We start from the raw sequence: 27,883 nt of genomic DNA, 5'->3' as shown, positions 1-27,883 counted from the left end.
GTGAGGTCCAAGAAGGAATGCAACCGCAGGCTAGGGACTCGCCTTTGACTCGGCGAGATGATGAACAATGGAGGGGGAGGAGGAAGACGATGAATAGTGGAGGGAGAGAGAGCGTTGGGGAAAATTTGAAAAAATCCAAAAAATTTAGGTCCTTTTGAAATTTAAAAAGTTTGGAGTTTTAATTAAAATAAAAAAATATTTTTATTATTACAATATTCTTGCCACATCAGTATTTTGCCACGACATCAATCATGAATTGACGGAATGCACTACAATGTCACGGTTTTGAAACATTTTGTATCGTCAAGTAGTAAAAAAAACTTTTTGGACCATCCTAATACATTTGTAAAACTTTTTGGACCACTAGTGTAATTAACCCTTGTTATTATTGTTGCACATGCATAACCAAAACTTTCCATCACAATAGTATCGCTTCCCACTCGCATTAATTTTATTTGGGCTCACTGTTGTGTAACTCAAAGAAACTTTCTCATGTCCTTTGCCTTTTGGGTGTTATTTTCTAAATAGACCAATTTCACTTTAGAGCTCAATTTCAATGCTTTTCTACCGCATATCGCGATTTTTCGATCTAACCTGCAGTTGTTTACAAATTTGCTCTATAGTGAATGCTTCAATGATGTGCAATAATATCTTTATGTAATCAAGCAATTCGGGAAGCAACTTTACGATGATCGCATCCGCTTGCATTGAATCAGAAAAATACACATATATTTCTTTCAATTTGGACACAAATATGAGTAAACCATGGACTTAATTCATCACGGATATATAATCTATGATTTCAAATTGAAAGAGCATCATAATTAAAAGCTTACGCGCACCTCAATTGTTGGTTTCATACTCGAGCCCTTGTTGCATCTCATTCGAGAACTTCACGGATATACTAAGATTGCATGACGATTGGGGAGTGTCTCGAGAATGTGATACTTACCGAGAACTTCACCGTCTTCACGTCGTTCGACCTTCACCTGCACAGAGCCGTTGTCTTGAAAGCGGATTTCGATCCTTTCTCTGTCACGACTAATCACTTTAAGATTGTTGAAGAAGAGGGTCAGAAAGTAGATCAGCAAGTGTGGTTAGAGGCATGAAGATCTGTTTCCTTAAGGTGATTGTCGCCCCATTACGAAAAGTTTATCACGAGAATCTTGATTATATTATCACCTCTAAAATGCCACGACCATTGAGATCTTCGTGCAGCAAGAACGAAGATCTCTCATTGAGACTTCTCTTAAGAGTACCGAGGGAAGAAGAACAAAGAGAATAAGGGGAGAAAATGTGTTTAATATTGTGTTGTTATATCTGTTCATCCCTCATCAGTTTATTTATAATATGAGTAGTTGTGTTCTTTCAAACGGTCATGTTCTTGCAGCCAACGTTTACAACTTTTAAATGGTAAGTGGCGTCGTGCTACAGTATCGATTTCGGTGCTGCTGCGTCGACTGAACTAAAACATGGTAATTGCCGCCATGCAACAGTATCGATTTCGGTGTTGCGACATCGATTGATCTTAAAATCAATAGCAACTTCGGTGCTGCAGCACTAAAACTATAGTGATGTGGCACCAAGTCATCTATTAGCTGCACAATAATTTTTGACCGATTATTATTTTTTCATACGAATTTTGATTCGTATCCCATTCGAAGCACTTAACTCCTGACTCGAAGCACTTTTCATTGTGAATTACTTTCACATATTTCCTCGATTCACTCCATGCATGTTTCCTCTCACAAGTCACAATCTTCCTTTATAAATTTACAACAATTTTTGTATGGAAATGTATTTTCCTCTGAAAGTAGCACCATGGGAGATGTTTATTGATTTGTTGTTAAGTTGTGTTTCCCAGCAGTATAGCCTATAAATGGTAGTAAATCTGTCCATATATGCAATGTTCCCGAAACTATCAATGCATGAAAACAATAGAGTGAATCTCATTCTAGACATAAATACTACTCTTACCTATGTTTAGTAGTTTGGTTAGGAATAGGGATGAGGGTGGGATGGGATGGATTTTTAAATCCCAAGCATATATAATACCCTAATTAAGTGTTTAGGGTATATCAAGATTTGGGATTGGAATATAAAAAAGAGATGACAAAAGTGACGTGTCCAAAATTAATTATTTTAAAATTTCTTAAAATAAAATAAAAAAATTGAAATTAGAAAAAAAAAGTCGACTACTTAACACGGTGAGAAGGGCAGTGGTTGCCCGACGTCGCCTATTACCGTCTTGGAGAGGTCGTCGACCACCCCAGAAGTCACCAATAACCTCGACCAAGCAATGATGGTCTGCGTCAGGCCACTGACCATAAAATCATCCAGCTCTCTTTTTCTTATGAAAGAGAGAGAGAGAAGGAGGAGGGCAAAAGACGCATCGGCCACCACTGAGCCAATTGAGATGGTGGCCGGTGTTGGGAAATCACCGTGCCAATTGAGGTTATTGGTGACCTCTGGAGTTGGCGATAACCTCGCAAGATCGGTGGTCACTGAGGTCGGGGCGATCACCACCCCTTGCTATTGCTCTTCCATTGCTAAGGTAGATTTCAAAATATGATTCAAAGCAATGTCATTTTACATATTTTTTCATCCTATTTTTTATTGAATACATATATTGTTATCCTTGTCTGCCTTTAATAATTATATCTCGATTTATCCTAAATCTAGTCCCTATCCCGACGCCAACAAACACGAGATAAGGATTTTAAAATCCCAATCCCAATCTATATATGGCGTACCAAACAATATCTTTAAAGCTAATCAAAATGTCAGGATTATTTAAAATCGAACCAACATGACGCTTAGCTCTACTACATTTGAGGCAAGCATGGCATCAATCATTTTGTAGCTTCGTCCTTTTCTGCATCAACAATTAAATCTGATCAAGATGCTCCTAACTCGCCAGAAATTTAATTTGGAAAAGTGGAGCAAGTGTTGATGTATCAATGCTGCACTGTCTATTTTCTATTAAGTCAGTCCCGTTTTTCTAAGAGTTAATTGGTCGTTGGTTTTACTTGGTCAGTCCTATCTTGTATGAGTATTTAGCTACATGTTTTAGTTGTTATGTTAGTTAGTAGCTGGTTTTGTGGACCAAGCAAGTTGTTAGTGGGCAACGTGTGTTTATGGTGAAGCTCTAGCTTTGAGTCTGTATATAAGCAATTTCAATTTCTGAATGAAGTAGAAGTTCCCTTCCAATAAATCTTATCCTGCTGCATAATTTGGTTTTTTTTGTCAATTCTCTTTCTGCTCTTTGAGAAACAACACTAGTATCATAGCCTACCTGATCTTAAGGAGTTGTGAGAGTGACTTGTGAGACTGATTGAGACTTGTGTCTGCATCTATAGAAGTTGAGACAACATGGAAGCAGGATTGAGCAGTTTCTCTACCCTGGCTACACTAGTATCTGATGGGGAGAATTATCAAACAATGAGAATGCGAGCCTATCTGGAGGGTTGTGATTACTGGGAAGCAATGAAAAACGCTTTTGAGGTGGCTGCACTTCCTGACAATTCAACCTTGAATCATATCAGGTATCACGAGGAAATGACGACCAGGAAAGTCAAGGCCAAAGCTTGTTTATATGCTGCTGTTTCACCTGCCATTTTTAGCATAATTATGGCTTGTGAATTAGCCAAGGCAATCTGGGACTTCCTCAAAGCTAAGTATCCATAAGATGAAAGGATTAAGCGCATGAAAATGTTGAATGTGGTCAGGGAATTTGAGAGATTGCCGATGAAAGAGTATGAGACAATCAATGAGTATTCAACCAAGTTGATAGACATTGCAAACAAGGCAAGAATACTTGGTACTAACCTTTCTGACAATAGGCTGGTGCATAAGATCCTTGTTTCTTTACCTGAGAGGTACTAGGCAACCATTGCCTCTTTGGAGAATGACAAGGATTCATCTCAAATTAGGCTGGCAGAATTGGTTAGTGCTTTGCAAGCACTAGAATAGAGGAGGTCAATGAGGCTAGAAGGAAGTGGAGAAGAAGCTCTAAAGGCCAAAGTGCAACCAAATTTTGGAGGGAAAGAGAAGAAGTGGAAAATGGAAGAAAGGGAATGACAGTAGCTCAAAGGCAATGCAGGCAACAAAGGCGGAGGTGCTCACCATGCGAGCAATGTGGAAAACAGAATAATCCCCACTTTATGTGCTAGAAGAGGCCATATGTAAGGTGCAGAAGATGTCATAAAATTGGACACATTGAGAAGTTCTACAAAGAGAATGGAGACCAGCATAAAGGTGAAACACATGCTACCGTCCAACAAGAAGTAGATCAACTGTTTGTTGCCTCTTGTTTCACTCTAGTACTCCATGTGATAGTTGGCTTGTTGATAGTGGTTTCACAAACCACATGACAAGTGATGAAAAGCTATTTAGAGACCTTGACAAGTCAATGAAGGTAAGAGTGAGGATTGGGAATGGTTAGTCCTTAAAGGTGAAAGGTAAAAGGACTGTAGCAATAGAGAGTTGTGTCAGAACTAAGCTGGCTTCTAAAGTGATGTATGTGCCTGAGATTGATCAAAATTTGTTGAGTGTGGCGCAATTGGTAGAGAAGGGATTTAACGTGATATTTGAAAAGGGGAAGTGTTTGATCTTTGATTTCAGTGGCCAGGAGTTGTTCAAGATAAACATGCAGCATAAGAGTTTTTCTCCAAATCCTCTCGAAAATGAGCAAGTGCCATTCAAGTGTCAGGCCAGTGATTTAGAAATACGACACAAGAGGTTGGGGCACTTTCATCACAAAAGATTGTTGTATATGTATAGGAGTGGCGTGACAAGTGGTCCGCCAACTCTGGATGAGCAATTCCCATGATGTAAAGCATGTCTTATGGGCAAGCAGACCAGAAGTTGATTCAAGCAATCCATTTGGAGAGCCAATGAAAAGGTACAATTAATTCTCATAGATGTCTATGGTCCACAAGCAACTCCATCACTAAATAACAACAGGTTCTTCATTATTTTTGTTGACGATCTTACAAGAATGTGTTAGATCTACTTTATGAAGTAGAAGTCTGAGGGTACAGACATCTTTCTAAAGTTCAAGAAGTTAGTGGAGAATCAAAGTGGCTAGAAGATAAATGTTATCGGGTTTGACAATGGGAATAAGTATACCTCAAGAAGATTCAACTCCTATCTGTGAGGAAGCTGGCATTGAACACCAGTTGACAGCTCCATATTCACCACAACAGAATGGAGTCAGTGACAGGAAGAATAGAACTTTCATGGAGATAACCATATGTCTGTTGCATGAGAAAAGTCTACCAAAGGAGTTTTAGGCGGGGGCGGTTAACACAACTATTTTTTTGCTAAATAGGCTGCCTACGAGGGTAATAGAGGGAAAAACACCATTTGAAGCATGGTTTGGAACAAAACCAAATCTGCATAACCTTAAGATGTTTGGCTGTTTGTGTTTTTTCTTATATTCCACAGGTCAAGAGAGACAAGCCAAGAGAGAAGGCTAAACCAGATGTGTTTGTTGGCTACAGCCTTGTGTCAAAAGCTTACATAATATATCAACCAAAGACTAGAAAAGTAATCACAAGCAGAGATGTTCAGTTTCTAGAAGATGAGCAATGGGATTGGACAGATGAGCCACAAGGCAAGCAGAAAGAGCTCTCACTAGAATCTGATGAGCTGGTGGATGATGTTCCAATTAGAGGTACTAGATCTCTAACTGATATATATCAGAGGTACAGTGTGGCTGTTTTGGAATCTGCAAGTTATGAGGAAGCCAAATGTGATCAGAGGTGGATGAATGCAATGAAGGAAGAGTTGGCTATGATAAAAAAAGAACCAAACATGGGACTTAGCGGAGAGGCCTAAAGACAGGAAAGTGATTGGAGTAAAATGGGTTTTCAGGACCAAATTCAATCTTGATGGCTTGGTGAATAAGCATAAGGCCAAGTTGGTGGTGAAAGGATATGCACAGGTTTGAGAAGTCGATTTCTCTGAAACCTTTGCTCATGTGGCAAGACCAGATACAATTAGAACGATTCTTGCTTTGGCAGCTCAACAAGGATGGAAAGTGTATCAGTTAGATGTGAAATTTGCATTTTTGAATGGAGTGTTGCAGGCAGGAATTTATGCTGAGCAGCCAAAGGATTTGTCACACTAGGCCAGGAGGAAAAAGTTTATTTGCTGGGTAACGCTCTCTATGGCTTGAAACTAGTTTCCAAAGCATGGTATAGTAAGATGGATGAGCACTTGCTGGGATTAGGTTTTAAGAAAAGACTCGATAAATCCACTTTATATGTCGAGAAGCATCTAACTTGGTGGTGGTGTTTCTTTATGTTGACGATATGCTGGTAAGATGGAGTAATGGTGCTCATATTACTGCATTCAAGCAAAGAGATGATGAAGATATTTGAAATGACTGATCTTGGTGAGATGTCTTATTTTCTGGGGATGGAGGTTAGGCAGACTCAAAATGAAGTTTTTATCTGTTAGAAAAAGTACTTGAAGGAGATCTTGAAGAGATTCAGTATGGAGGAGCGCAAAAGTGTGAATACTCCAATGGGTAAAAAAGAGAGGCTGCAGAAGAAGGATGATGCATATTCTACAGATGAAAGTCTTTACAGGAGCTTGATTGGCTATCTAATGTATCTCATTGCAATTAGGCCAGACATCATGTTTCCTGTAAGTATCTTGTATATATTTCTCAATAGTGCAAGTGAGTTGTTTATGATAGCTGCAAAGAGGGTGTTGAGGTACTTCAAGGGTATTCTTTCATATGGGATTAAGTTTTGTTGAGTTCAGGAGTCTAAGTTGCAGGGATATTTTGACAATGATTGGGCTAGATCAGTAGAAGACATGAGAAGTACTTTTGGCTATATTCACATTTGGATCGGGATGTTTTTCTTGGTGTTCAAAGAAGCAGGAGTTGGTGGCTTAATCAACTGCAGAAGTGGAGCTCATTGCAGCAACTGCAGCTGTGAATCAAGCATTATGGTTGAAGAAGCTGGTGGATGATATGCATTTGGAGCAAGAAAAAGGCATACAAGTATTTGTGGATGATCAAGGTACTCTGGCCATTTCACTTAATCCAGTATTTCATGGAAGAACAAAGCATTTTAAGGTCAGGTAGTACTTCTTGAGAGAAGTGTAGAAGACTAGAGAGGTGAAGCTGGTGTACTGCAATTCAGAAGACTTGTCTATTTTCTATTAAGTCGGTCCTATTTTCTAAGAGTTAATTAGTTGTTTGTCTTACTTGGTCAGTCCTATCTTTTAGGAGTGTTTAGATGCATGTTTTAGTTGTTCTGTTAGTTAGTAGCCGGTTTTATGGACCAAACAAGTTGTTAGTGGGCAACATGTGTTTATCGTGAAGCTCTAGTCTCGAGTCTGTATTTTTGCAATTTCAGTTTTTGAATGAAGTAGAAGTTCCCTTCCAATACATCTTGTCTTGCTGCATAATTCAGTTTTTGCTACCAATTCTCTTTCTGTTCTTTGAGAAACAATTGCAAGCCTTATAGAATTTCTGAAAATGAATAAAATCCACTTATCCGGTTAGTTAATTTGGTTGATTCCAAGAGTATACCCATAACCCATTTCCAAAAGAAGTTGCTACATTTTCAATTATTTCTCGGTGTGAACCCGGGTATTCAGAAGCCTAGTTGGACCCCGACTAATTCAATCAAGCTGGGTCGACCCATTAAGGGGTAAAACTCTCATAGCGTGAATTATTTGCATTCACAAGGACTTAAACCCAAGCCTTTGCTTAAGCGGAATAAGCGCCGAACCGCTTGAACCAATCTACGTTGGTTAAACTTTCAATTGTTTCATGGATGAAGATGAAAAATTCCATTAACATACCACTAGTGTGTGTAATTGGGTCTCTCCAGTATCCTTATTGTTTCTTTTATTGGGTTGTTTAGGCCTTAGGCCGCTTCGGTATTATGGTCCCAAGGCCAGTTTCCAGGCCTGATGATGTCAGGCCACCACTCGACATCTAAGCCGACCTTCGTAGGGAATGCCACATATTATGGTCTTAAGGCCAGTTTCCAGCCCTGGAACGTCTCAGGTTTGTTGCCCATTAAGATGATGTCGGGCCACCACTGGACATCTAAGCTGACCTTAGGGAATCCCCGCATATATCGAACGTATCTCTGTTGCGCATAGATTGATCATGGAAATCTTGTAAGTTGTCTAGGGTGGTCCATGACGGTGAGGATTCCTGGGTGGCTGCATTTGTGACGACCAGCCGGCCTCACACCACTACTGTGGATGACCCAAACCACCATAAGCATCCCCGGCATTGGTAGCTCAGGCCCGCCTCTTTTTACTCACCAGCATCAAAAGATCTCTGGCCAGTCACAAAAAGGTCTCGTCTTTGCATTTTCTGATCCAGCCTCGGGTCTGGCGGTCAAAGCTGGAACAGCCTTAGCCGGCTGCAACTTGTCATGGACATTAAGTGACATGAGACGGAACACATGAAGACACCATGAGATGGTCCAACAGTGACTCATTTGTCATGAAATATTTCCAAACACAACTTTTTCTAGTTTTGTATATATTGTTGTAAAACATACAAAATTAAATATTACTTAGAATGCATCAAATTTCTTATGGACAGTTATGATAGAACTGTAACAGGAGCAAAAGAGCTACTGTTCAATAAAGAGGATCAATGCAGCTGATTTCCTAAAAAAAATGCATCAAATTTCTTCAACCTAGAAACCATATGGAAATTAGCCGGCCAAAACTTCAGCTCTTGCCTGAACGAGAGAGAGAGAGAGCGAGCTGATTCTATCGACTATAAACCATCCCAGATATGATCAAAGAACCAATAACATAACCTATGTTTCTAACTGCAAAACCCCTAATTTCCCTCGCACTCTTTCTTCATTTCCATCGACCTGTCGATACCTTCCCCGTCCCTCTCAACTTTCCCAAGCTGACCTTCCGCATTTGCAGCCTCCGGACCCACATCTACATTCCCCACCTTCCCCTTCTCGACCTTATCTTCGGGGTTCTGGCTCGCACTCTTTGGCCCAGCAGGACCCTCTGTGTCCATATTCTCATTGCTGCTTTCACCAGCTGCCCCCGATACCAAGGATGCTTCTGCTTCCTTAAACTCCTCGGAGTTGCTTTTCCCGGTGCTGCTCTCATTGTAAGGAGTGTGGGGAGACTCCTCTTCGGCTTCCTCAGTACCAGTGTCTGCCTCCGCCATTTCAACATCGAGTTCGGGGAGCCTCTGCTGTAATGGCACGGCATCACTTATGACTTGGCCCAATCTCAGCCTCTCCCGATAATTCTCCATCTCTGCCTTGTACCTCTCTTTATCCTTCATCGCCTTCTCTTGGTACACCTTCATAAGCCATAAACAAAAGCATCAATTCATGTCGATTAGGCATGGGAAAAACAGTACGACAGTGATCATGATGATAGTATTTTCGTAAGTTAAGATTGAATTCATTTCAAATTCGCCTAGAACCCATCTCCTTTTGTCATAATGGAAAAATCAGGCACAAGTTCGACTGCATGTAAAAACCGAGTTAGTGATAGGAGAATGACAATGAATCCCGGAAAAGCTATAAATAAAACCGAAACAGACTTCAGGGGACAACGTAAAATCTTCTTATAAAACATAATGGTACTTACAGCTCTTTCCGTCTCCTTGAGCTTGTTCCAGAGTTCACCAATCATCCTGCTGATCTCCCTATCCTTTCCTGGGTGGAGAGGCTTGAGTCTTGCATGCTGCTCCGCAAAGAAGAAGTTGTACCCGCTCCGGTTGGGTTTAGGGTGTGCAGGATCCCTCCTCTTGATCTCTGACTTCTTCCGGCGTCGTCGACGATGAACAGTGACTGATGCTGCAGGAGCCCCACGGTCGTTGATCTTGAAGCCACCTGATTGATGCTGAGGCATCTTCTGGGACGGATCCTGTGGGATCTGATAAAGCACCCCCTTTAGCTTCTCAGGACCCAGTGACACTGTGACTAAGTACCCGTCCTCAAATTTCCCATCGATCACGCCCACAACTGGAGTCCCTGCTGAGTTTGTTAAGCTTAATGCTACAATATCAACATCAAAGAAAGAGCAGAAGTACATTAGTAAGAGATATCAAAAGATGCAAATGGTCAGAAAAATGTGTATCAATGATAAACTGGGATGTGGGAAATATTTGCATTGCAGATATATAATGTTCCATAAAGGCCTGATAACATATACATGTAGTACATTAACCCCTCGCATGTGGGCTGGAAAAATAGTGAAGATCAGCAATGAATGCTTAGCAAATGGAGCGATCAATTTCACACCTGCGCTTTATACTATACTACCAATCTATCAACTCATCTAAATGGTCAGTTGCCCACCTAGTTTCACCACAGTGAATGTCATTCTATTCATATGCAAACGACAAGGTATGCATGTGACTTTCAACACAGAAAAATATTGTACCTCGGGGCAACTCTGCAGGAACCATCCTCATCTGTTGGGTCAAAGTCGGCCTGCTAGCCTGGGGAGTTGGTGCAGGTTCTATTCTCTGGAACTGAAGCGTCTGCAGTGGAGGGCTCTGCAGGTTTCCTGAAAGAAAGGTCCAAGCAATAAATAGTTACGAAATTTTTCAGCTCTCTAGAAACCGAACAGATCTTATGCTCGGGTTGTACCTGCTGGCATGGGGGTCCATCCCCGGGCCCTGAAAAAGTAAATCTGCTCGTAATGCTGAAGTAGAGAAACATAGTACTTTCTCAGCACGAAGGAAGCGTTTGTGGCGGTGGATGGAAAGTTGAAAGTTGCTGTCACATCTTTCCACCTCCTCTCCCTAATTATCTGCAGGTCAATTTCACCAAGAGATTATTTCCTTGATATTATGTCGCATATAACACTATCAGGCTGGTTAAGTACAAAATGAAAGGTGAAAAGTTTGAGACAAGCCCGACTTGTTGGTTGTTTGGTTAAAATAATACTTGATGCCATAACAGATGCATCTAATTGATTCTTAATTCACTTTTCTAGAAAATATGTTCCCGCTTTCAGATGTTTATTGCAAGAAAAGGTATTCCAGAACCAAACTAAATAACTCTAGGAGACACGTCTGCAGTTATTACCTTCTCGATGCCACCACGGGAAGTTACCTCCACAAAGAGTCGATGTAAGTCCAGCTCTTTTCCCCCTATGATTGGAATCCTGCAATTTAAATAAGGACAAAAGAAAAGGAAAAACAGAATATCAGGGACAAGGAAAAACATTGACAAATTGAAGAACCGAACATAGAAGTTGAGTATGCCAAGCACCTAAACTATGACACATTTTTCTCGTATAGCACTATACTTCTAAGCATCCAAGACACCACAATTTTGAAGAAAGATTGGTTATGCAAAAGAAAGGCAGCATTGACCCTTTTATGAAGAATCACCAGCAAGCCAACAAACAAAATTGATTATGTTAAATAATGAATGATGGCAAAAAAATCTAGACATGTACATCCCTAGGTCATGATACTGACAATGATATAAACAATCGTGAAGACCTGATTCCACTAAACTAAGCTCAACCCAGTTCCGTTAAACTAAGCTCGGATGGATCGAAGTCGACACAGAAACACACTGCCACTTCATCCATCCACGTGACATATTAGCTCTCGAAGTGTATAAATAGGACATTGCCCTACTTGAAAGGAATCTTCTTCCCTCCAAGCTTCTCACTCTAGATCATCCGTTCTCTCGCTAGAAGTTTCCTCTCTAACCTTTCACAGGAAATCACCTCATGCCACCACCATCACTGCCATACCAGTATCCACCACCTTGAGGACTGCCACCCTCGCTAGATCCGATGCACATAGAAGTTACGTTTTAATTTTATCATATAAGGGCAATGGATCCAGGTTATACTACCCACGAAAAGGAGAATAATGACGCCAAAGTTTCATAGCTTTAAAGCTCAAACTACAAGCACAACAACAAATATACTGTTCTATCTGCTCAGAAAAGCCTAAACAAAAGTTACTCCACAATGCAAGAAAGAGGAAAGACATATTTGTCTGGTGCAACTTATCCAAACTCAAGCCAATAGCGCATGAAGACAGACGAGGAACGGCGTTTTTGACAGGTTAATTATAAGGATATGCCGGCACTCAATGCCTGGTTTGTACCACAAAAGTACAAATAAAAGTGGAGTTCCATCCCAGGAAAATTTTGCCGTCCCTTAGCAATTTGGGACCGTTGGATTAACATGGGACCCATCCTTACTGTTCATTCAACGCCTGAAAAGCTAAGGAACGGTCGGCGAAGGGCATCATTCGTTACCCACACCACAAGCATTGCCAGTGGGCCATAGGTTTCTCTAGCCTTTCAATGAACAGGTAATAGCAATTGAAACCTTACACTTGAAGCCTAAGCACTTCCAACTCTTATCAAACCACACACCGCACGCATATATATGCCAAATTGCACATCAAAAAACCTTTTCTCTATCATAAGGTGATGCTATCTGCTTCTTAAAGGGGCAAAGAAAGGTTTCATCGTGTTAAAGAACTAGGAAAACAAAGCCCCATAATGATCATCTCCTTGAATCAGTCCACTCTATATATATTAAAGAACTGTCCCAACTGAAAAAAAATAAACAAGGAAACGAAAGGGACCCAGAAGGAAATCAAAGAGAGAGAGAGAGAGAGAGAGAGAGAGAGAAGCAAAAACACATGGTTGAGTCCAACATGATATGCACATACTGGTTTAAACTATTGCAGCCAAAGTGGGGAAGGGGAAATGAAGCATAGAGCATACATGAATTTGGTGCCCATGGTGGAGTGGAGCTTCTCAAGAGTGGACATGAAGAGCTGAGGGCTTGCCACCACTTGACTGTACTCTGCCACTGGAGGTGGGTATGCCTGATAGTTCCCCTCTGACCTCATCCCCATTCCTATTGTTTGGCTCTGACTTGCCCTTGAACTTGATGCCATCCTGTTTCTCCTTGTGCTCTTGACAAAGAAGAGTTCAATGGCTAAGTTCCCCTTAACACTGCATGTCAAATGGCTTAAGAGTCAGATATATTGTCTCTCTGTTGAAGAAAAGAGAGACCCAAAATGAGGAAATCTCGGTCCTAAGAGGCCATTCTTACTCTACACGTACATATTCACTCATTCAATAAATAAAAGTCAGACTAGAGGTCAGCCATTTATATATATATATATATATGGGGAAGAAACAGGATTTGCTCAGTTTTAATTGCCCATAGCAATCACATTGATACATAGAAAGGTGAAGGAACTTAATGAATATAACAAGTACTAAAATGGGGAGAAGTACTGGTGTGACCACATGTTATTTAGTCAACTATATGTTTGCATTAATATGACACATTCCCCTTTTCCTAAATAAGCTCGTTGACAGACCCAGCCAGTGTCGCATAAGTGTAACTGTAACAGTTCTGTGAACGAACTTCCTTTCAAGTCGGGATTTACCTTAAATGACATGGCTCAGTAAATCTAATCATGTAAACTCTAACCACACGTCTAACCTTAGGACGTCTATATAGTCACTGAGTTTAGACAAATCCATTGTAGTAGCCCCCATTAATGATATTTGCCTTAAGACAGCTTCGTAAATAGACATTTAAATAACTGATGTTACAATGACTCGCGACTTAGACTCGAGGTTTAGTCCTTTGATCTGCTTCTGAAAAGGTGTAGCTGTAACTCGGAATCGAGTTACTTCTAATGCTTTTTTGGCCGTGAAAAGGTTGTCTAGATGTGGGATGGCTTTATTTTAATACAAATCTACAAGAACCGACAACGCGATGATTGTATTAACGCCCCGTTTGGATTCAAAGAATCCTGATTTTAACTTTAACTTTAACTTTAACTCAACACACTACACAACAAAAATACACATTTCCCAATTTAAAAATTTTAACTTTAACTTTAACTCAACACACTACACAACAAAAATACACATTTCTCAAGTCAAATTTATAATCATATCTCATTTGTCATTTTCCACAATCAAAATCAAAATCAAAATCAAAGTAACTTTAACTCTGAATCCAAACGGCCCCTAAGATTTCTAGCTATTGGTTTAGGGGGATGACTGCAACAACCAGGAAAGGATTTCAGCAACAACTTAAGATACTGTAAGAGGGAAGAGAAGTTGCTTGCAGAGACAAAATCATAAGACTAGGCAGATGCCAAAAAGTGCAGTAGGGAAACACACAAGAGACAATGAGGGAAGGAGGGAGGTAGGGGGAAGAAAAGAGCACAACGGAAAGAAAATCAACTAAAGAGGCCGAACGCATTGCTGCTGACCAAAGGCCACCTTCCACAATGATAACTAAAACGACCCTCTCTCAGTCGTCTTAACTCAATACAGTGACAAGATGGCGGACCCAAAGAACCATAAACAAATAGATTTTCTATATAATACATATAATTGCTTTTTACTAAATCTTTTTTTTTTAAATAATGAGAATATGCAGACTTCACTCGACTAATCTCAATAGGAAGTATTCTCGTGTGTGTTTTCAAAATGACTCGAATGAGATGTATATTATATCATAAGAATAAAAGTGCGGCATTAGTACATGGCTGAGATCGGACCTATGAAAAATACATTGAAAATATGAGCTTCTTCATTTATTTTTATTTTTTTGAGTAAAATATGAGTTTTCTTTAATAGATTTTTTACTGAGATCGCAACTTTGCTTTGTCCATAGGACTAATTAGGGCAGCAGCATTTGGGGAGATAGAAGGTAAAGTCAAAGCACAATAATTTATAAAGAAAGAAGCAAAGAAGCAAACATAGTACAGAGTTTTCTCAGACTATAGGGTAGGCTGTCCCACAAACCAATTGAATTTCCTCCTTTTTTTCTCTGTGTACCCAGTAAGAGGAGGCTCTCAGGCTCTTCAATGCCCCCACTCAGCCCCAAATCAGAATGCTTAAAAGGAAAGAAGCAGATAACCCTCTTTCAAGCTCTGGTCTTTTAAGGCCCCTACTCCCTGGTATTAAATTCCAAATCTGCTCCCATATCTTGCTAGCACTGATAGATTTATCTGACGTCTGATAGCTTACTTATGTCAAACAGCTAGAATATTCGACAAATAATTTGATATTTCCTAAGTTTTCTTATTATTCAGGATATAATGTTCAGAAAATACATTTTGCAGCAAGCACTTCGGTTAGTTTCATATCCAAAGATGAACCAACCAATGCTTAAAGATCACTTATGATGATCAAGGATTATTTATTTATTTATTCATTTATTTACAATCCATGAAAAGTAGATGAACTTCTATAATGCCCTTTTATTGATATTTATGTATATTAAAAAAATTACTAAAGACACTGCTCATATTATATTAAAGAAGAAGTATCTAGTAAATAAATCTGTGGCACTATGCGAATCAAAGCAAAGCAGAGATTTCAACGAAAAAAACAAAAAGCAAAGCATGGAAGGCAACAGGCCTACATCATACTTAGGCTTAGGCTATTACTTGCCCTGACATTCCAAAGATACTGTGATATCTATTCTGCAACCTGCACACATTTACTCTTCTCTTCCCTTCAAAAAAAATGAAAAAATTATAATCATGCCTCAAAAAAAAAAAGTGTTATCCGCTGGGCCCTACAAAAGTACAAAGGAAGAAAAGGAAAAGTACAGAAAATGTTTAATCTAAAAAAAAATCAATTAATATGTACTCTAATATCTGAATGTTAAAATAATATTAAATTTAAGTCGAATAATTCTAATAAGCAGTAAAAATCTTCCAAAATAAATTTTCTTTTAAAAAAAATTTAAAATCTCTGGTTGCAGTGCAATTTTGAAGAAACAGTTCCCTGCTGTCCCTTTCTCTGGCAAATTATTATCAAATCGTTTCTTCCCAGTAAAAGTTTCCAGTGATCCAAACAAAAAGACAAGAGCAACGAATAACCATAATTAAATTTCTTCCAATTTTCAGTAAAAATTTGAAGGAAAAACTGATTTTCTTCTGCCTCCAGATAGCCAGAAATTCCAAGAAAAGTTGACAAGAAGAACTACTCCTTCATTTTCTTGAAACTTTTCCTTCATTTTTTTTTCCTTGTAAAATTGAAACCTTTCCTTAAAAAAGACATACCCATAAGAGGGAGAGACAGATACCCACATGCTTCGTTCTTGAACGATGACACTCGGCAGCAATGGGTAAATTCATGCATATATATATATATATATATATTGCATACATATACATATACATATATACAGACGAACAAGTAAAGAGAAAAGACCAGTCGCCTAAACCCTTTGGAATTTTCGAATCGGGAGCTCTGTTTCCATGGCGGACACACAAAACCATAACAAAACAAAGAATATCCGCAAATTTCTGAATCAAGAAACGGGAGAACGACAGTGCTTTTCATGATGTCATCGCCATTATTATTATCATCGGAATTGCAATGCCGGAATTAAGTCAAGAATGCCCCATTCAAGGTCGTGTCTGAATTGATTATTTAATAACAATGGCAATACACACAGAAGCAGAGCAGAACAGAACAGAACAAAACAGAGCAGAGCAGAACAGAGCAAACCCAGAAAATATAACCAAAAGCAAACGAAATTGATAGATAAATAATATAATAGACAAAGAAGGGAAAAAGCGGACTTACCTTACAGTGATTCAGAATTAATGGAAGCTTTCTTCTTCAGATTCAGAATTCCCTCTTCCATCCATCAATCCCTGCTTGATTATTTCCTTTTTCTATTTAGTAATTTGATTGATATATATAAATAATGGCTTAGGAAAAATAATGAGAATGATAATGACAATTTGAAGGGGTGATTCAATAAAAAGCCATTTATACTTTGGTTGGGTGAGAAGAAAAGAAAACCAGAGAGGAGCCCTAAGAGCATACAATTATCATATCGATGCTGATGATGATATCTCTATGCATATCTATATATCTATATATATATATATATATTAGATAAAAATACGGTTTTCAAGTTCTTTTGGCTAAATATAATAGATATTAATTATGTAAGTAATTAACCAAATGCTTCATTTTCATGATTTACAATTTAATAATTTAGTGCCTTGCTTGTGATCCGCGAAAGTTAACACCTCTTTCTCTCCAATTTATTTTTATTGTAATCTAAGTTGCCATTAATAGCATAAAGTTAGCTCTTCTCCGGGTTCGATCTAGTTTGAACATGGATGTTGTTTTTTCACTCATCGAATCATTCTGACATGAGCAACGATAGAAGGAAAAGGAGATTTGTGCGTGAGAAAAGAAGGTCTAATTAGCACCCGTAAAAGTATGACTTGTTTCAAGAATTAGGGATGCACTTATAATTGATCCAAAGTTGAGGACCTTGTCCATCAGTATACTAATTCAAATAACCAAAATTATGAAAATAAAATCATGGGTTATAATGGTGGCAAAACAAGCGGGCGAATCCCAAAACGTAGCCTATTCGCATTCTTCTTTGGAACGGCATTATCTCTTAAACCAAAATGATAAGTCTAAGATTAAAAAAAAAATCTTAAATAACCCTAAAAATAAATTTATACTTTTTTTATGTTTATGGGGAAATTAAATGAATGGAAGGTTGTGTGATGAGATATGGGTGCCGCAACAAATGCTTCTTTGGAAGCAAAAATCGTCCATTTATTAGCCTTTGGAAAAAGTCTTACATCCTCTTATTTATTTGACTCGGTTATATTTAGCATATGATTAATGATTAATAATAGACGCTCCTATTAATACCACTACCTACCATTTCTTATTTCGACGAATTATATTGAAGGTATGACTAATTTCCTAGGAAAGAATTTATAACTGTGAATTCGGAGCCAAAGCCTATTGAATTAGAATTAATTAACGCTATGAACAAAGTATATAATCTCAAGATTCATATGAAATTTTCGTAATTTAAAATTTTTTAGAACAATTACGTAACAAGACCAATAGATAATATGCTCTATGGATTGTATATGATCTCCTAAATATCGACCGCATATATATGGATTTATTATATCTGGTGCCAATTTCATGCAGGTATATTTTACTATAAATAGATAAAGCAAAATACATTATCTCTTGAGAACTCCATTATTTAGGGATCCTTCTAATTTTGATAACAGTTTTGTGCAGTTTAAGAGATCATATCATGTAAGATATTTGATATATTTTCAAAAATCAATGTGCGTAATATTCGGATATCAACATAAATATCTTTTAGAAGCACGACCATATAAAATAAAGTCGGACAAAATGATCACTTCTAGAATTTTGAGATCATGGGCATCCCATGAAAGCAGGTCGTACTGAGGAACGAAGGTGATTGGTCACGTGCAGGTGTGCAAGTCACGTGCATGGCTAAATTCGTGGCAATTGGCACCTACACATGTCTAGATACAGTTTATTTTTCCTAAATAAATTTGAGATTTATTTATGAAAATATGATAAAATTTGAGGATACGAAGGTAAGTAGATTTGGGTTGGCCACGTTAAGTCTTTTTCTCATGGCCTTTTGGAACTTTGGAAGGTGAAATAACATTAATTAACCTTGTCATGATGAATGGACCGACATCAATGGGGCCTAGCTATGCATTCATATCAACCAGGAGTTTAATCAATCCAGAAACTTTGCGAAAAATATAAAAATCACTTAAAAAGATATTAACTTATTGAGTCAATTATAATAAAATTAATTCGAGTTCTCAATACATTTTTTACATGTACAAACCCAAGACTCTATAAACAAATAACTCTGAATTGACGGGGTATTATATCTATAACTGAGCTGTTATAGTCTTTTTTACTTTATGCACAAGGATGGCATTAAAAATTATTTTGTGTTAAGAATATTGTATCAATTAGTTCTCAATTTCGCACTAATTAAAGTCGACATTCATCGACTAAAGGCATGTGGTCTATCCAAGAAATTAAAATACCATTTTGGTATTTGAATGAAAAGGGCCACACAAGAACACAATTAACATGGTCACTAAATGATCCAGCAAAAAGAAAAACATTGTTACTAGCAATGAGTCACTAGTCATGCGGCAGAGATCGGTAATAATTTTCTTTCTTCCCGGTTATGAACCATGTCTATGAGCCTTGAAGTGGATAGAGAAAGGAAAAATAAGAATTACGGGAGTTTCATCGATAAAAATTTAACTTAGTACCTCAATCAATAAAAATGCTGTTGCACCAGATCCTTTTCTTAAATGAATCATAATTGTTATGAATATATACATGAAAGATAGAGCATGCCAACAGATCATGCCACATACGTTCTTTTTCAAGAATCCCTATTCTAAATTAAAGTGCCTCTGCATATGACCATTTAATGTCTTGCTAATAGGTGGTTTTACCATCCAGGGTATGCAACCTTAGCTCTATTTCTATTTTATTTTGGTAATATAATAGCGGTTGTCTTATATGTTCGCCCATATTGTCAATTGAGTAGTATCAGTACAACTTTAGGTAAATCGACCTTAAAACGTCTAACTTATTATACCCTTTTGATTCAAGTCATCATAGAGTGCCAACAAGTGATGATGTGGACATAGATGGCATCTAATAGTAATTATAATGCCCACATGAAATTATTTACAAATATTTTCCGCACTTCACGGTAAGTAGGACCTAAATGTATAAAGCTCATGAGACCGGCCCAACTGGGAGTGGCCCATTATCGAAGCCTGTGATGAAACCGATTCAAAGTTGCAGCAACACCCGACCCGAATCACCGCGAAATGGATGGTTGGCTCGTGGAGGAAAATCGTGGATTATTTCTAAGCATAGGTGAGAACAAACGTGGACGAATTCTTGGGCACGTACGAAGATTGAGTGAGCATCAAGGAATTTTCATATGAATTAGATCTTAAGATGGAAGAAGAATATTCCAAAGAGCCTGAGATGGTAGAAAATTCCCATGCAAGAAGGTGTCCATATATTACCAAAGTGAAGAAGATTACATACATGATGCATCCATGGAGCCAAATTGGAAGCAAATGAGACGTATGGAAACAGATGTAAGATTGCATTGTTGAAGATTGTATGGACGTGCTGCATATGGACTTTCCCTCTTATTTTATTTTCATTCCTTAGTCTTTAGCTTTGCATAGTCACGAATAATGGAGAATTATTCTCTAAGTAGTAGCTAGATGTTTATTTCTTTCATTAGTCTAGCGTTTTAGGCAATAACTAAATGATATTTCTCACATAGTCCTAGGGTTATCTAATTGCTTAGTTTACTAGGTCATTTCACGTTTTCCATTGTCTAGGGCGGCACACATATCTAGCCTATATAAGTTGAGTCTGTCTATTGTTAACCCCCTGACATCAATCACAAAATAGCTCTACGCACGCACTTATCTTTTCAATCTTTACTTATTGCATTTGCTCCTAACATATCTATTTTTCATGCACCCCTTCCTTATCATGCAATAGCCTTCCGAGAAAATCCCGCCGATCCATCGGCATATCCTTCTACCCACCTTGGTTCCCGATCGAGGATGTCATCCATGAGCTAAGGTTTCGACACGCGCTAACCCTTTTCGGCTCCTAGTAGCCTGACCCAATGTTTCATTCCACTTCTGGCTAACTCAATCATGAAGTTATCCAAGTCCTTCACAAGCCAAACCAGGTCGTGAGCTACGCTAAAGGCCAGCTTCTAGCCGTCTCTCTTGACGTCATCCTATTGTTAGCACTCGCCCATATTTGGGGAGAATTCTAGCGGCCAAATCCTCAGGCCCCATAATCGTCTGACCATCATCGTCAACCACAACAATGACATCTCTCCTAAGTTTATCCGCTGATTAGACCTACGGATCTTTGGGCTGTAGCGCTACGTTCTAGCATGGTGAGGTCGATTGGTGATTTCGCTACCAATCCTTTGAACTGTGCCCTAGCACACCTGGCAATACCGATCTCGTAAGAGATTCACCTGGCCAACGCCAAAAGTGGAATTACGTGACTTTACGCGAAACAACTTTAGGCACACTCGGTGGGACCCCACCAAAGTAGTGCTAACATCGACATGAACAATTATGATTATTCATTGTCGCCATCGACTTGCGTATCACCCTCGTCAAACTTTTATAATTATTATTATTCATCATCTAGTTATTCACTGTTGATGCCATCGACCGATAGCTCTTTGCCATTTAGCTACAGTTTGTAATAAGCTATTTGGCATCGCCTTCAACAAGCTATTTGTCGTCGCCCATATATTATTGGCCATCACAGCCTCAACCAGCCAATAGTTGAGCACAACTAGCTATTTCTTCGCTATTAGTTGGTTACACAGAGTCGCAGTCAGCTGGTAATTCAGAGTTGTTAGATCTTTGTGCACAGCTGCAACAAGAGTTTAAAGAGTTAAGAGAAAGCTTCGCCCGGGCGAAAGAAGCGATTGAGGCAGATTCGAGACAACAGTCGAAAAGATCGACGATCACCTTCGACTACACGCTCGCATTTTCCTTCTAAAGTAGATGCAGCCATTTCAACCACCACAGAAGGAGGAAGCACAAAGGCTCCCGACTCAACCGTGAAGGAGCGAAATAGGCCGGTTACTCAATCGCCTAAACCCTTACCAACGGAGAAAGCCAAATCTTCGACCACCAAGCCTATTAGTATTGCTAAGGCATCGAGTGCCCATCCTACCGCACATGAGGAAAGTAGTGTGGAGCTTCCTAAGCCAGCAGCTAAAATGCCTATGAGACCGGCTACTCCACTGCCTCAACCCCAACCAGCAACTCCGCATCTTCCATCTCAAGTGGAAGATGCATCATTTTCAAAAGATGAAAAACACCTATCAAGCCACCAACATTCCTTTTTCAAAAGTCATTCAGGAATGACATCTCTATTAAGGGACAGGGACGTGGGAGTATTACGTGAATAACAAGCCAAGCCCAATCCTGGAATGTGTCCTCTTTGTCTGAGCCGAATATGGGCAGCTATAAGCACCTCATTCCGATATGGGTTAGGTCTATCATTCAGAAACCACATTGAATCGAAGAGCGAATGAAAGCACCTGGGGATCACAAGTCAGAAGACGAACTTTTGAGAATAAACAAATGAGTCCTCGAGGGTTAAGTACTTAATTATAACTATTCGTGCCCATTTTACAAAAAATTGTATGAGTTGATTGGTTCCTCCTGCGTCCCTGAACGAGGGCAGTGTAAGTAACCGCGCGGCTTGATAGTAAGGGCTCCGACAGGCCAGTTGCCCCTACGGACAGGTTCGGACAGCTAGCACCCTCTCAACCACCGAAATTTGAAAAATCCTTTCATTTTCATCCCTGCAGTTTCGAAAATTATAATAAACAATCCTCGACTCTCCTTCTCTATAAATAGAGGATCATTTTTCATATTAAGGACCTTTGGCTAACTTTATATGTTGTAGTGTTGCCAAATTACCGACCCAAATCCCTTAATTGAGCCTAGGTTCCTTTAATTAGTAGGATAATTTAAAGCTTGAACACCGATTTCGCCGAATTTGAGCTCGAAGATCCGAAAATTTCTCGGAATCAAGGTAATGCGAGGCTCCAAGCCTTTGTCCACAGCTAAAATCAAGCTATTTAGCTTGTATTTCGGTAGTTACTTGCTTAATTAGAGTAATTATGCGTAGATTAGATGCCTAAGTTGGTAGATTGTGTGAGTTAGAGCTTAATTAGGATTAATTGAGTAGTATCTTGCTTAATTAGGGTCAAATTTGGCTAATTAATCTTGATTTTACTCAGGAAAGACTAATGGCATGATTAATTGGACTTGATTTGGAGTTAATTGAGTCAATATGTGCATAATTAGTTGTAATTAGATGTAATTAGTTAGAATTAGTCTATGTACGTGTTAATTAGGTTCCAATTGGGTTTAATCTTGCTTAATGCTCGAGTTGACATTCTGATCGGGTAACAATTAGGTCCAATTTGGGGTTAATTAGGTGTAATTTGCCTCAATTTGTGTATAATCGGACTAATTACAAACTTGGCTACGCTTAATTATGCTTGAAGTAGCTTACTTAGGTGAAATTAGCAAGAGATGGACCTTATATGCATATTTTTATGTTTTGTGCTTAATTGATATGAGGCCTCAATTGTTTGATTTCGTGGTTAATTAGCCTCAATTAGTTGTTAATTAGGACAATTAGTGGTTCCTTTAGCTTGAATAGGTTAGGTGGCTTGTAAATATTGTGAATTCCTCCAATTTCTTTCCTAATTATGTATGGTGAATTTATGATGATGGGTCAACACTCTATTTTGGCTCACCAATTCATACAATGTCCATCACAACAATTCGGGGCCATGACTTGAGTATCGATACAAAAGAGAGCTCGACAGAGCAGCTAATTGCTATTCATTTTCAAGTCAACAAAGACAAGCAGATGACAGAAAAACTTACAGAATCATCCAGCAACATACAGAACAAACAGAGAGCCCAAACAACTTATAAATCGACATTTTCAGAATACAACGCCAACAATACTATTTTCTACTGGTTCACTCAACCATCAGAAGATAATCAATATTGGGCTTCAAAAATCCCTCGTGGTGCCAAACAGATGAAAAGTGTCTTCAAACACATTTCGCAGATCATCTGCTTTATACAAGCAATTTTCTGAATACAGACAACTTTTCAATGGAAGTCCAAAAACGCCGATTCATCAAACAAAAGTTAATGCCCGATGTTAAACACAATCATATCCCACAATTCTACAAATCATGAACATCGCTTTGGATTACTTCTCGGAAGTCACACAGACTCCTCAAATGACTCTCGAGTGACAGAAGAAGAATACTTTTCAACAGAAATTCATAACCGTAGGTCCTATTGGCAAAAACTTGACGTCAGATAATTGGCCAACACGGTGCTACTTATCCCAAGGCTCAGTGTGAAATCCTCAGACTGAACTGCACAATTCATCTAGGCCTCCACAACAGTGCGTTTAGGGTCTCAGATGTATTTTTTAATCATTCAAGGTCCGTTCTTGACGAACAGAGATTGCAGTGACCTCCGGCTTGCCCAAGCAACTCAGAAAGCATCTTGAGAAATCCGGCTTCGGATTCCTAGGACATCTCCGGCTTCACATTTGCAATACCGACTTATTGGTCAATAATTTAGTCTGATTGACAATGCACGTCAAAATGACCAACGTGGAATGCAAACACGAGATACACATTCAGAAACGGCTAACTTTGCTATGATCGCCTGAAATGAGCAAAACTGGCATTTGAGCCCCAAAATCACCCGAACATTTTCTTATGCAAAATGGGTAATCTTGGGCTCGTTTGAACCGTTTTTGCGCGCACATCGACAATTCAACGTTCGTTTGAGTCACGAGCCTCGAACATGCGATCAATCGAGCCCCGAACTTCATCTCGACTCTCCTTCACAACTCGTGGGGCTCACAGTTGGTCATGGGTAGCCTCATCTTGCCCTTAGCCGCCCATTCCGAGTCCTCTTGCACACTTGCCCCAAAATATCTTTAGTCTTTCAATTTTGCACTTCAACTTCAACTTCAACTTCACCATCAATGCTCTTATCACTTCTTCATTAATGCATCCTATCTTCATTCAATCAAAATCCCTCCCTAATATTCTCTTCCAAACTGCCCAAGACTAATCAAGAGCTTAATTGCTCTTTGCTTGCACTAATTTTGTCATTAAGCTTACCTATATATACCCTTTAAGTCATTAACTTAATCACACACCTTCAAGCATCATCTCTCTAGCATTTCTCACTCAAAAAAATGCTCTCAACCTCCCTTGCCACCAGAAAAACCGCAGCAAGCTTCAGCTCAGCTGAAACCAAGCAAAAACCTTAAGAACTTAAGTCGGAATCATGGTGATCATCATCCCAGCTTAAATCCAAACTTGACCAAACTTCATATCCCACATGTTTTCGACCCCCTTAGTCCATTTCCGAAGTTATATTTTTAGTTTGAAGCCTCTAAACCATAGAACCAGTCCACCACAGAACCAAACTCAGTTTGGTCCTTTCCAGACCGATTTTTCATTTTCGGGTTTCCAAGCCTTTTGGGTTGGTTTGAGCTGCCGCAACCTATCAACCACCTCCATACACGACCTAAGAGTATCCAGGAGTCGAGAGATCTCGAGAAAACCCGCTGGTTTTAACCCAGCAAGAAGATTCATCTCGACTGCCTAGTCGGGTTGGATTTCTTGACTTTCCTTGTTTTTTCCTTGCAGATCAGGTCGATCCGACACCTTTTTCTTCAAATGCCCACCACGGTCACCTCTAGGGGTCTCTTAGGAGTCAGGAGCCACTGACCTTGCAGCAAAATACCATCGGGAGCCACCGTTGTGACGTTCGACCCGAAACTTGCCCAATCGGGTCTGTTCCTGGGCGTGCTCTGTTTTGTTTGATCTTTGCAAGGTTGTATGGGTCAACCCGAAGCTCTTCTCGCCAAACGACCGGGTCTCTTAAGAGTCGGGAGCCACCGACCTTGCAGCAAAATACCATCGGGAGCCTCCAGGAGAGCCGTTTCTTTTCGGACTGCCAGTTGGGTCAGTTCTAGCCTAGTTGGGTCTGTTTTCTGCTTATTGATCTGACTTTGCTCTTGATTTCCGGAAAATCTACGCTTGCACTCCTCCCGAAACCACTGCAGGAATGTTAAGCATCCTCTTGGCTTTCCGAAACATCCGAGCATTCTCCGAAAAGCCGCCCGAGCTGTCCGAACCAGCCTGTTTTCTCCCGAGTGCCCAATTGGGTCAGAAACCTACAGTCGAGTCTGCTGCTTCCCACTCGGGTCTATTCAACGAAAACCGGCCCAAACCCGACCCACCAGTGCTCTAACCCGACTTTTATGGTCCTATCGCGCATTCCGGAACTAGGTATAACCATTCCCGATTTAGAGGAGTTAGGATTTTTACATTTTCTTTGCGTTTGTGGGGTTATAAGGCTGTTCAAGAACTGGTTTGCATGTAAGATTATGTTTTTATGCAATTTTCACGTTATATCATGCACGTTTACCATCGTGTGACATGCTAACATGTCGAGAAGTGTTTAAATCGGAGTCGAGGAAATCATTCCGACCTGGGAGAGCCAAGGGAGCTCTCAGTTTTGTCTCCAAGGGAGATGACCGAGACCTAACTTGGGCTATTCAGGTTAAGAGAGATTTACTTGCCTCGATTTAAGTCGTTTCCCGAGTTTTTATATTTTTCCCACATCAATGAAGTCGGTATCATTTTATCGATTCCATAAATAACATGTTTGTATATGTTTACATGTTTAAAAGACGTGTCACTTGTTGTGTTTTAAAGTTTGAGCATGCGAGAAATAGTTAAAATCGGGTGAAAGAGACCATTTGAAACCCGAAACAGATCAAGGAAGCTCACGACTATCCTCAAGAGGAAAAGGCCGAGAGCTCTTTGACCTTATTCAGGTCAAGAACGCCTCTTTACTTCGATGAAATCCATTTCTCGGATTTTGTGCAATCGCATTTTCAATATCATTGCAAATCCCGTATTAAAATCCCGTATTAAAATGTTATTTTCCAAGCAAAATGCATGGATTCGTGTATCGGTGACTTTTCCAGGTCCATTTGGATTCCGAGGGTATTTTGGTCCTTTTGACCAAATTCTCCTCGACCTTCCTGGAACTGTCTTGGTCGATGTGTCACAAATCATTTTCATTAAATTAAGTTTTTTGGGTATTTAGACTCTATTGTGTGGATCAATTCATGATCTGTTTGATTATCTATAACCCGCACATTTACTGCATTCGGCAATAATCCTTAAGCTGTAATTCCACAAGCGGGTTAATCGGGACGCTCACATGATTAAACCAACTTGACACTAATAAACTTGCATGAATTGGCCATTAACTAATAACTGACGTTGACAAGTTGTCAAATCATGTTAATGCCCTTTTCAAAATTCGCATTTCCAAAATCCCAAAACGCGCGGTCTGATGTAGCACGGAGGTCTAGAAAGGACTTGTGTGTCTCAACTTGAGTTTTTACCTGATTTCAAGTAACTTAGGTCATGATACAGAAGATCTTTCTAGATCACTTTTGGACAGATCGTCCAATTCTTTGGCTTTTTTGGGGTTCTTGCTCAACTCTGAAAGATCTAGAGAATTGGTCGACACCGGCATTTGGGGATTAAGATAATTAATTGTGCGAATATGATTCTTGAATAAAATTGAAAAATGGAAAGAATAATGAAAACGAGTACACTTAGATAAAAAATGATAGACTTTTCCTAGGTAGGAGTTCTAAGCCCACTTTCCTAAGCCCACTTTCTTTCCATGGGCTTTAGGCCCAAGTTATCGGCCCACTTGGTCGGTGGATGTGAGTGCCATGTATGTTGGCCTGAATGTATTGCCGATTTACTTTGGCCTGAATGTATGGCCCATTTCATTTTTTTTTTGCCCGAATATGTGGTCCATTTTGGGACGAACTATATAATTGTATAAACACGTGTATTGTGTGGAGTCTGTAAATTCATTCTTTAAATTCTTTGTCAATCACGAATATAGATCCGACCATAGGATTAAGTAACACAACTTTAACGAATAAAAAGTGTTATAAGTTATAACTATTAGGAGTCCATGAGGGTACCGAAAGGGCGAATTATTGGTTTGCGGGTCTCTAATTTCGTAATAAAATCCCTAGATTCATTTCTCTAGTTAGAAAGACCGAGTCAAATACAAATCCTTAGGCGATTAGTATCATGACCCCATATGTGACTTAGGTGGCTCACCAACCAAATAAAACGGTATAGTGGCTACTCCAATCCCGATTGTGGCCCATGCCACGTGAACTAATAGAACACTTAAGTCGGTGGCAGAGGCCTAAATATAACGCCCGCCTGATAGTGGCCGCCTAAGGTTCCCATGGCTACATCTACTTTGGTAGCCTCACACAAGACTTCGACCATCCAAGGAAGCTTGGGCTTCAACTTGCTGTACAAAGAAAGAAGTCTAGAGTTG

The 27,883-nt window shown here is 39.4% G+C and overlaps 1 protein-coding gene across 2 annotated transcripts; it reads right to left on the bottom strand.

Moving 5' to 3' along the window:
• Positions 1-8,491: 8,491 nt before the first annotated feature.
• Positions 8,492-16,934, bottom strand: LOC116194334 (high mobility group B protein 15). 2 transcript variants are annotated; one of them, XM_031523123.1, is made up of 8 exons: positions 16,836-16,934; positions 16,590-16,660; positions 12,738-12,971; positions 11,064-11,142; positions 10,623-10,785; positions 10,414-10,539; positions 9,616-10,025; positions 8,492-9,322 (listed from the first exon to the last, which is right to left on the bottom strand). In XM_031523123.1, the coding sequence occupies exons 3-8, from the start codon at positions 12,911-12,913 to the stop codon at positions 8,834-8,836; spliced, it is 1,443 nt and encodes a 480-aa protein (XP_031378983.1). In that variant the 5' UTR covers positions 12,914-12,971; positions 16,590-16,660; positions 16,836-16,934; the 3' UTR covers positions 8,492-8,833. The 2 variants fall into 2 exon arrangements, with proteins under 2 accessions (XP_031378983.1, XP_031378982.1); XM_031523122.1 differs by having other exon boundaries at positions 16,590-16,875.
• Between the last annotated feature and the right edge of the window lie 10,949 nt (positions 16,935-27,883).

This window comes from Punica granatum, chromosome 2 (genome assembly GCF_007655135.1).
Source record: "Punica granatum isolate Tunisia-2019 chromosome 2, ASM765513v2, whole genome shotgun sequence".
In the NCBI taxonomy this organism is placed as follows: Eukaryota; Viridiplantae; Streptophyta; class Magnoliopsida; order Myrtales; family Lythraceae; genus Punica; species Punica granatum.
Note: the sequence above shows the minus strand (reverse complement) of the source record. Positions and strands in the feature narration are given on the sequence as shown.